The sequence below is a fragment of the Micropterus dolomieu genome, linkage group LG14, assembly GCF_021292245.1.
Source record: "Micropterus dolomieu isolate WLL.071019.BEF.003 ecotype Adirondacks linkage group LG14, ASM2129224v1, whole genome shotgun sequence".
In the NCBI taxonomy this organism is placed as follows: domain Eukaryota; kingdom Metazoa; phylum Chordata; class Actinopteri; order Centrarchiformes; family Centrarchidae; genus Micropterus; species Micropterus dolomieu.
In genome coordinates, this window is record NC_060163.1 from 27,348,021 (window position 1) to 27,359,035 (window position 11,015).

General features: G+C 42.8%; 1 protein-coding gene across 3 annotated transcripts in view; it reads right to left on the bottom strand.

Moving 5' to 3' along the window:
* LOC123983388 (interferon-induced protein with tetratricopeptide repeats 5-like) overlaps positions 1-11,015 on the bottom strand; it is a 23,342-nt gene continuing 12,327 nt past the window's right edge. Inside the window, exons 1-10 of one of the 3 annotated variants that reach the window (XM_046069638.1) lie at positions 8,940-9,084; positions 8,133-8,300; positions 5,969-6,158; positions 5,621-5,812; positions 5,220-5,447; positions 2,109-2,250; positions 1,894-2,017; positions 1,639-1,777; positions 1,378-1,425; positions 1-462 (exon numbers count right to left, since the gene is read on the bottom strand). In XM_046069638.1, coding sequence (XP_045925594.1) covers positions 265-462; positions 1,378-1,425; positions 1,639-1,777; positions 1,894-2,017; positions 2,109-2,250; positions 5,220-5,447; positions 5,621-5,812; positions 5,969-6,158; positions 8,133-8,300; positions 8,940-8,944 — 1,434 coding nt within the window. In that variant the 5' untranslated portion in view covers positions 8,945-9,084 and the 3' untranslated portion in view covers positions 1-264. Of the gene's footprint in view, positions 463-1,377; positions 1,426-1,638; positions 1,778-1,893; positions 2,018-2,108; positions 2,251-5,219; positions 5,448-5,620; positions 5,813-5,968; positions 6,159-8,132; positions 8,304-8,939; positions 9,085-11,015 lie in introns of those variants that run through there. The other 2 variants (XM_046069636.1, XM_046069637.1) reach the window with 2 other exon arrangements.

Sequence of the window (11,015 nt, forward strand, 5' to 3'; positions counted from 1 at the left end):
AGCTCCACCCAATTAAAATGGAGGCTCTGCCTTTATTTACCCGTTGCCATGGTGAATTGTAGTATCGGAGCTCCATTGATGAGGCTTTTTTTCATCCCCACGCACACGTTTCCTTCAGGCTCAATATACTCAGGGTTGACTGAACTTATTCTGATCAGCTGTTCTGAAACGGCAAACTCTGAGTTTGACCACTCAGAGTTCAGGTTTACACTCAGAGTTTGTTGAACCTGCTTTCTGAAACGGGGCTCTGATCTCTGTGCTTCATCACTGCAGCTCCATGCGCAGCTCACAGAGAGCAGACAGGTACTCATCGTTGTTTTCGTCACAGTCTAGAGCTTTCTCATAGAACTCCTCAGCTTTCTTCTTTTTGCCTTCAGCTTTGGCCACCAGACCCAACAGGCCGTAAGACTGGGCGTCGTTCTTGTCATAGGAGAGGTGCCGCTCTGCGATCATCTTCAGCCTCTAAATTAAAAGAAGGAGGAACAACCTCTGAAGTAGTGACATCCACATAACCGGCAGAACCCAAGGTTTCCCAGAAGAACATTGCCAGCCTTCTCTCCCCAGGTGCATCGGTGAGCCCTGATCCTGAGGTGCTCTGACCCAGTTGTCTAGCCATCACAGTTTGGCCCTTATCAAAGTCACTCAAATCATTATGCTGCCCATATTTCCTGCGTCTAACACATCGACTGTGAGAACAAAATGTTCACTTGCTGCCTCATGTATCTCATCCACTGACAGGGGCCATGGTAACAAGATAATCACTTCACTTGTCAGTGGTAATAATGTTATGGCTGATCAGTGTTTATATGTATTCTAAATACACTACCAGTGAAAAGTTGGGACAGCTTAGAAATTTCTTTTTCAAATATCTATTAAAATACCATCAAATTGATCAGAAATACAGTGTAGACATTGTTAATGTTGTAAATGACTATTTTAGCTGGAAATGGCTGATTTGTAATGGAATATCTACAGATGTACAGAGGCCCATTATCAGCAATCATCAGCGCTGTGTTCTAATGTTGACATGTTGTATTTCCTAATCCAAGGTTATCACTTCAAAAGGCTAAATGATCATCAGAAAATCCTTTTTTTCTCCATTATTTTCAGCTAAACAGTGATTTGTGGGTCCATGAACCCAAACCACAAGTCTAATCACTGCCTGTACGTTATACTGTATGCACCTTATTGAGTAAATAAAGCTCGTTACAAAAAGACCTGGTTATTGGAGCCACTCTCTGTAAAGGCAAACCCAGAGTCCTGACCAGACCTTTCACATCAATTTGAACTATCCAATCACCACAGAACACATTCACAATTTTTCATAACATTTGTTATGTACAACTGCATCAGCAGTCCTGATAACCTGATGCTCACCATAACGCACTGATTCCACTCCCATGTGTCCTGTGTTAAACGCAGACCCTGTTGAGTGAATAAAAACAGAGGGTAGATCAGTATGTTAGAGGGATACTGCCAGAGTAATGTTGTAATATTAATCTTTTCTAAAGTCTGTTTTTCCAAAGTTCAGTGGTTTTTAATAAAATCAATCATTTTGTTTTGTAGTTCTGGTGAGTTTATTCAGTATAATGTCAATTATCTTTGGTTTTCAACACACACATGCAGATGTAGACCTACCTCAATGTAGTGAGGGATCGCTTTAGCCTCCTGTTTGGTGTGATAGAGATAAAAGTCAGCATAGTTCAGATGGAAAGCCTGAGTAGCGCCTTTGTCCGTTGCTAAATTCTGAAATGCCTGTTGGAAAAGCTCCTCAGCCCTGACAGACAAAGACACCAATGATGATGATAAATTAGTTTTAACTAAAACAGACACAGAACAGAAAGACCAAGAACAAAAAGACAGAACATCACTGTAGCAGCGTAAACAGAGTACCTCCTTAAATTCATTTCCTGTCCATGCAGCAGTGCCAGATCAGCAATTGCGACAACAAATGAAGGCTTTATCTTAACGGCTTCTTCCAGGTGTTGAATACGCAGATGCTTCCACTGCTTCGCCTCTAGTGTAATGCAGTAGAACACAGTTTAGTTTCGATCTATACATATTATAGGATTTCAAGGACCTTTAGACCTGTGTAAATGTGATTGTACCTTGTTTGTTGAAGGCCTTGCTGGTCTTGCATTTATGCTGCTTTTTCTTGTAGCACATAGCCAGCTGGTGGTGGATGAAAGCTGACTGGTTGGTCCTCTTCAGCGCTCGCCTCAGCAGATCAATAGACCACCCATCCTCCCCCTGGCATACGAAAGCATACAGTCATTTCATTTTTAGACTGTAACTATACTTTATACTTTATACTATACACCTCCAGTCACCAGTCTGTCAAGCTCCTGAAGTTTGTGGATGACACCACCCTCATTGGGCTCATCTCTGGTGGGGATGAGTCCGCCTACAGGTGGGAGATCGACCATCTGGTGACCTGGTGCAGCCAGAACAGTCTGGAGCTCAACGCTCTGAAGACCGTGGAGATGGTCGTGGACTTCAGAAAGAGCCCAGCCCCACCCTCCCCCATCATCCTGTGTGACTCCCCAGTCACCACTGTGGACTCCTTCCTCTTCCTGGGCACCATCATCTCCCAGGACCTCAAGTGGGAGCTGAACATCACCTCCCTCACCAAGAAGACCCAGCAGAGGATGTACTTCCTGCGGCAGCTGAAGAAGTTCAGCCTGCCAGAGACAATGATGGTGCACTTCTACACCGCCATCATTTAGTCCATCCTCACCTCCTCCATCACCATCTGGTTCGCTGCTGCCACTGCCAGGGACAAGGGCAGGCTGCACTAATTATTTTTTAGTCATATTGTGAATTTTTGTGCACGGCTTTTTAATCATCCAAATGTTTTTGCATTTTCTTTGTATTTTCTGTTTTTTATTATAGTCATATTATTTATTGTATATATCCCTTTACTTTTTCTCTATTTATATTTCAATGTTTATGTTCTTGTGTACTTTAAAGTACGAATACATTGATACAATACATCTGATTCTCATTCTGATGTGTACAGACTGTTGCAATACTTTGGAAACATGACATTACATAGTACGAATTAGTAATTAGCATTAGTTTGGTGGTTGAGTTTCAGCAGGCTAGTTTCCACGACCTTCTACGAGCCTACGTGGAAAGCCAGAGATCACCAGTAAAGACCCCCAAAACCAACCACACACAACCACAAATGGCACCATAATTTACTAAATGAACATCATGTTGTGTTGAAGAAGACTTGAAACTGGCGACTGAGACCATAAACTCATCAGGAAAGTGTTTACTGAGGTAATAAATCAGCTGAGAAGAAGCCTCATTTTCTTATAGACTTCCATACAATCACACTTCTTTCTGGAGTCGCAACCTGCTGGCTGTTACAGAGAAAGCAGGTTTAAGGAGCTTCCGCATTAGCTTCAGTCCTGAGAGCCAGAGGTTGCTGCTTGATTTACCCCAATATATGCCAAGGCTAAGAGTGTAAAGGCATCACTTTGAAGCACCCGTGTTGCCTGCCTTGGCCAGCTATGCAGCTTTACCAGCTTCCTTAATGAATGTCATGCTTTGTTGACAGAAGCATAAAACAGGGGAGAGAATGACTACTTATACTATGAGCTTTGTCATTTTAGTAGCGTATAAATCAAAGGGGCTTCTTCACAGAAAATCTATGATTGCAATACTCATAAGATGAATGTGATTGTAAATTATTGCACATTGACAGTGAAGAGACTGTGGCAGCAGAGGGAACGAATGGAACCCCTGGAAGAGCACTCCAGGACCAGAACTGCACTTTCCAGGGATCTCCGTGGGACGGTGATGCCATCAATGCCTGCCAGAGGGATGTCATGCTTCAGAATAGCAGGCCTGCCACCGAGGAGGGCAATAGCCAGCTATGCCAGGAAACTTGACTTGTGGGGGGTGACGAACCGGATTCCAGGGCTTTGATGAGTTCATGCTAACAAGTGATGACTGGATGCTGGACAAGGCTGTCAAGATTGTTATCCACTGCAGAGTTTGCTTCTTGGCTGGAGTAGTTTTTCGTTTGCGCGGCAGCTTCTCTTGGGACAGAGGGGTTGAAGGAACTGCAGGTGGGGTTTGGAACGGATGTGTTTTTATTTACCTGTTTTTATTTTGTAGCACTTTGGGATTTGTTTAAATATAACGTGCACTGGAAAAAAATTGCATGGAAATAAAATGTATTATTATTATTATTATTTTACTCGAACAGTGCAAAGGCTCTTCATTAAGAGGTCCAGACTGGAGCTGTAATATTGTTTGAAATAAGTATTCCAGGAGCCTGGGCACTGCTATTCACAAATGTATTTGGATTTTTCTTGCAAGATGGCTTCCTCTGCGTCATAATGCTGATGCTGTGAGTCCCTGATACAGTTGATCTGTCATGGACAGGACTCGACATAACGAGCAGCGGGGTAAATTGAAACGTGTACACAGAAAATGCAGTTGTTTTTATATCGTGTGTTCTGGCGATGTCTGCCAGAACTAACGTTATGCGTGATTTGTCAAACTATGCCAAATCCACCTCAAAGGTGGGATATAAATGATCCCAAATATTGGCTTTCAAGTCTGAAATACCCAAATGCAGCATTTTGTACAGATTAAAGGTAACATTGGATTACCAAGTCTGAATCCAGATCTTCCGGGTCTGCTTTGAAACAACCAATTTTATCCAATCCAACCAATATAATCCTGTGAAATCATTTTGAAATACTAGCTCTTTGGTTGGGGAGGCCATTTGGTCCAACTTTGTTTGCAGAAGGATAGGCCCAATTCATCTAACCATGAAAACCCAAAAACCCGCTGCTGAATGCAACCATCTGACCAAATGCTAGAGTGCTTTGGCAAACTGTCACTTAAGCGGGAGTGATCTATCCTGGCCATGGAGCTGTTAACCAGCTCATGACCCTTGCATAGATACTGAAGGGGTCTTGGGACTTTGCCCGTCCAGTCTAAATGTCTGTTTGTGCTAGTGTAGACACTCTCACTGTGAATGAGGTGGTTCGGCATCTGTTTAGGATGCTTCTGGACCTTGGAGGGATTGTATATTCCAACTAGCCTGGGAATGTTTTGGTATCACCTTGGAAGTGCTGGAAAAAAGGACCTCTTGACTGCGCTGTTTGACCTGCTGCCACTGTGACCACATCCCAGATTAAATGGATTGATGGATAAATTAATCACAGTAATCTTAACTGAGAGTAATTCAGACCTACCTGAATGCGAAGATATTTGGCTATGTAGCGCATTGCATGAGGGTTGTCAGGATCCTTCTCCAGCGCTCTCTCTACCAGGGCTTCAGCCTCTTGGTGCTTCTTGTGGGCGGTCAGCTTCAGAGCCAGCATCGACAGCAGAACACCATCATCAGGGTTGATCTCCAGGGCTCGCCGAAGCTGTTTGATGGCCGGTGACTCCTCATCTTCCTGGGATGTTTCTAAATCACTCTGCAAATGAGAATCTGTTTTAAATCCCTGGGCTACAAATCTGCCATCAGCTTCATTGGAGCTTATTAGAAAGAAGCTGACATTTAATGATCTATTTGAATAATCAAATCACTGATGGGTCCCTTTACTCAGTGTGCCAGTTTGGTGCAACCAATGTTTATTAAGAAACATACCGGTTCTGTGCGGTAGAGGGCAATAGCGCAGCCAGCGTTCCACTCGCTGTCATCAGGCTGCAGCTCTAACGCTTTGCGGAAACAGTCAATGGCTTTGGGGTAGTAAGCTTTCAAACACTTAAGGAAAGTCCAAGCTTTTTCTCCATATACCTCTGGGTGGAGAACTGTGGAGGAACCAGTTGGATACTTCACCTGTAAAGAGGAGGAGTGGTGGGCGGAGAAAGAACTTGGTTGAGGAAAATGTGTAACTTGATTAGTGACTCTGATCACGTGTGAGTTTGCTGATAAAAGTTCCTCACAGAGCATTAAACCATTTTCAGTCTGTCCTAAAGCAGTGTGTATCCATACCAGGATGTCGTCCACCCTCTGGCAGTAACTATGTGACTGTGTGTAGTCTCCTGTGTGGTATTTCAGCCAGGCCTGGTCTCCGTACGTCACGATGAGCCGCCGCTCACTCTCCTCACCGTAACACTCCCTGGTCTTCTCCTCTGATTGGTTGAGAAGTGACATCGCCTCCTGTCGTCGACCCTGAAGATACCTGAGGAGAGACAGGCTGTTGTGAGATGTTTGAAGAAACTTAGTTTTTGTAGTTGTTTTTTTTTTAAACTTAATTTTACTTTTATCAAGCTGCAGGTGTTCAAACTGAAGAAAGGCCTCACAAGGCATTTTTCCACGTCCTCTCCTCAGAAGTGTCTCTGTCTAGTTTCAGCCACTTTCACACAGCGTTATTTTCTCGAAATATTGTGCCAATATGCCAGCTTGCTGCACTGTATGAAAGGTATGGAGCTGGACTGGTGGGGTCAAATTTGATAATTTGTTAGTAACAGAGACGGACCGACGTCTGTGTGAAAAGCCACAACAGATTATGCCGCAAACCTTTGTTCAGTATGAATGAGCAAATGCAGCATATTGGCACGTAACGTTCCAAGCCTTCTGTTGTCACACCCATAGCAAAATTATTGGGCATTGCCTCCCTGGGACAGGCCTTACAGGCAGTAACCTAATAGATGGCTATCAGTCAGCTACCAGCAACATGTGCTTCTGATGTAGACTAATCTCTACTGTGACAAAATTAACCTTAATTCAGCATCCTATTGTTTAAAGATGAAGCAAAGATGAGTATGTATCACAAAGTCAGCATATAAAGAAGTATTTGATATAACTGTTAGGGAAAGGATGTTTAAATGTGACAGAAAATATAACAAGAGAAATCATCTTTTGATTATTCTTCATTATATTTCTTTATTTTTTTCCTTTAAGGAATCATCACATAAGATAATATCACTTGAAGAAAAATTGCTGAATACATTGCTAAAGTCAAATTAGTCAAATTAGTTGCTGTTTAGTTCCTAAAACACATTGCTTGATCACCATTATAATAATGCTGACAGTAGGAATGTATTTTTACATGCTCTTACTCCTTTTTTACTCTTTACTTTGACAGAATATATATTTTGACAGCCAGCATTCATATGTTCTGGAAAACTTCATGAACTGTTATTTGTTACCAAACATTTAGAATGATAGAAGATGACTTTCGGTTTTAACAAAGTATGAGCAGAGTCTAGCACATAGCCGTTTGCAGCCTAACCACAGGAGCCTGCATCCGAAGACTGACAGGAAGTGAACCTCCTGCCTGCAGAGACCATAGTTTGATGTTGGTTATGAACAAATTCTCTGTGAAATGTATTAACACGTTATGATTATGATGTTTTAAAAATGTAATAAGGATGATAATAACTGATAAATGAATGAGGATGCTAAATTACCAACAGTTTTTAGTAACAAATATGTGTTTTACCTGACAAAGAGTGTCAGTTTATAGAAAGTTTATTAATGGTATTAATTGGTTTATAATTATTAGGTTTAAGTAGTTTGATGTGATTAACCTTGCGTTAATGTTACAGAAATGTTTGATCCTAGTATGAGAAGTTTAGATGATATCATGAAAAAGTGTTTTACCATAATTCATTGATTGATTTTGATATATGACCAGTGTGTTGATTATGATGTATATTGCCTGGTTTTCTGTTTTATTCTGTTTAGCTTTGCTCAGCTGACTGATTTACCATTTTAATAATATATATTTCATTTATCATTGAACTTTTAAAACCTTAAGAGAAGTTAGGAGAATGCGTTTACAAAAATAGGGGACATATAGAATATCTTCTGTGTTCATGTGCACCATATTTGTTGTCATATGGATAACAGACCAGTTAAAGGGTGACTGATCATGGTTTGTCTGCATGGACAGAGATCAGCGATGGATCACAAGATATGCTGTCACATCCTGTTTTTGTATATCAGTTGCGGTTTTTGGATGAGAACTCCACGCTGTTTTGCTCTGTTCTTTTCTTTTGTAGAACATTTTTTGCAGATTGTACTTAGAGACACTTTGAGTAGAGAAGCTCAAATATCAGTTTTTCCTCTCTTTCCCCTCGTGCTGCAAGGTAAGGTCATTGCCAAACACGTAGCCAAGGACCACACTGAGCCAGGTGACGCCTTACTATACCTGACATAAGCCAAGAAGCTGTAGGACAAAGCCACTGCACTCTGCTGTCCCAGCTGAAGGTCTATATGCTCCTGTAGTCGAATGCTGAGGTTTTCCAGGTCCATGTCCTCCTCCTTCAGATCCCAGGTGAAGCGACTCTGCAGCTGCTGCAGTCTGGAGTGAAGAGAGCTGCTAGAAACACAGAGGGAGTCAGAGAGGGAAGGCTGCTTACTGTCCGTCCGTGAAGACACATTCAAGTACATACAGATTTGGACACCTTGGACCTTCCTTCATGTGAGCGTTATTAACTCTGGGCTCTGGCTCTTGAACATCAGGGATTGAGATCTACAGTGCTTCCATCCAGCACTGTAGCTCCCAGAGGTCTGGGCCTCAGTGACCTTTACCAAAAGGATTCTTGTAGCCTAGGTGACATCATTAGGTGGTATCCCTGTGGATATTAAGTCCTGCTTCAGCTGTAACACGAGCAATGAGCGAGTCAAACTCTATCTCGACTGTAAAGATGTTCACCTGCCTGAGTGTACAGGAAGGCCTGAAGAGACGATGTCACTATGAAGAGAGACTTCTGCATAGTGTACATAACTACCTACCTCATATAATAATACCTGCACACTTTGCATCCTTTGCACTCTGTCTGTTCTTGCTGAGCTTGTTGTCCTGCTTGTGTTTCTGTGTGTGCACACTGAGAGACCGGAGTCAGAATCCTCGTATGTGAACACAGATTCTGATTCTGATTCTGATAAGAAAGGAGGAAAACAACCTTTTGTTTAATCATTACTAAATAAAGCTGTTAAAGTGAAGCAAACTTACCTCATAGTGAAATCAAAAACCCTGCTTTGAGAGGAAGAAGGTCCAGATGAAGATGAAGATGAAGAAGAGTTACTGTGTTATCGATCTGGCTGCTGTGACTTCACAGACTGAACAGAAACTCAGGTAAAGAAACTGAAAATCAGTCTGATGATGCCTTCGCTGTTCCCCTCTGAAATCATGTAAAGAAGAGAGTTAGGCCACACTACAGAGGTTTGTTATAGAGGACAACTAAAGGACAAATAAAACATTTCCAGTTCTTTATGAGTAAATAATGACACAGAGTCTCAGATGGACATGCTGTCGGGTAGAAACTGTTTCAGGAAGTAAAACAGACTTTGTTGTTGCTGAATGACAAAATGTTTTTAAATCAAAAGTATCTGGAGAACTTTACCAAAGAACATAAAAGACAGTCATAAAATGACATAAATGAGATACAAATATGAATAAATATTATTATACATTGAATAAGTACATTTTGTCAACTAAATATAGTTTACACCAAACTAAACTACATGGCAACCGGCAGTTTGTAGAAGCAGCAGCTCCTTCAAACTTCGCTACACTTTAGTTTTCATCAGTTTTTTAAGGCTTTATTGCTGGAACCCCGGGTTACCTCTGACAGAAATACGGTAATTTCAAAAGGAAGACAGGGTTTTTGAGCAGCAGACCTTAGACGATCCACCAGCCGGATCAACCAGACCAGGTACCATGCAGGATGCTGTGATCACTCAGAGGAGAGGAAAGACAGCCGGGATAGGAGCCATGTTGGCCCAGTTTGGACTAAAGGCTGCTCCCAAAGGTCTGACTTGGACAAAATGGGACTAATGTTGGCCAATCAGTGAAAACCAGAGACTGTGTGCCCACATCTTTACCTACCTACCCCATCAACATCCCAGATCAAGCCCTCAGCGGGCGGTCTATGTTCCGAGCTGTCAGCGTAAGACGTTACACAACCGTGTAAATCTGCTGTCCCCTCAAAATAACATCACACAGCCATTAATGTCTAAACCGCTGGAAACAGAAGTGAGGACACCCCTAAGTGAAAATGTCCAAATTGGGCCCAATTAGCCATTTTCCCTCCCCGGTGTCATGTGACTCATTAGTGTTACCAGGTCTCAGGTGTGAATGGGGAGCAGGTGTGTTAAATTTGGTGTTGTCGCTCTCACACTCAGGTCACTGGAAGTTCAACATGGCATCTCATGGCAAAGAACTGTTTGAGGATCTGAAAAAAAGAACAGTTGCTCTACATAAAGATGGCCGAGGCTGTAAGAAGACCGCCAAGACCCTGAAACTGAGCTGCAGCACGGTGGCCAAGACCATACAGCGGTTCACCAGGACAGGTTCCACTCAGAACAGGCCTCGCCATGGTCGACCAAAGAAGTTGAGTGCAAGTGCTCAGAGGTTTTCTTTGGGAAATAGACGTCTGAGTGCTGCCAGCATTGCTGCAGAGGTTGAAGGGGTTGGGGGGTCAGCCCGTCAGGGCTCAGCTTATACACCGCACACTGCATCAAACTGGTCTGCATGGCTGTCACAACCTCTTCCGCTCATTCTGCTCTTACTGTTTGGACTTTTTGTAAAGTTTTTACATTGATGAACCATACGGTGTGTGAGTCAGTGTGTACATACGCAAAAACAATGTCGGACACCGTAGTTTTCTCTGGACCCCTGCCAAATCTGACCAGTGATGACATGTATAGCCGCATGTCGTCATTCCGCCGCTGGTTGTCGAGGTGGTGTCCAGCAAACGATGTGGGCTTTGTAGATCATTGGCAGACTTTCTGGGGAAGACCTGGTCTGATCCGGAGAGACGGCATCCATCCAACTTGGGAAGGAGCAGCTCTCATTTCTAGAAATCTGGCCAAGTTTATTAGTGGACCAAATCCATGACAACCCAGAGTTGAGACCAGGAGGCAGAGTCGCAGTTTAACACACTTCTCTGCCCTTCTTTTTCAGCAGTTACCCACCCAAAACCCTACGCAGAGTCGCAGTCTAACACACTTCTCTGCTCCTCCATTTCAGGAGTTACTTAGTGAAAACCCTATAGTGACGGTGTCTGCCCCCCGACCATCGAAATTA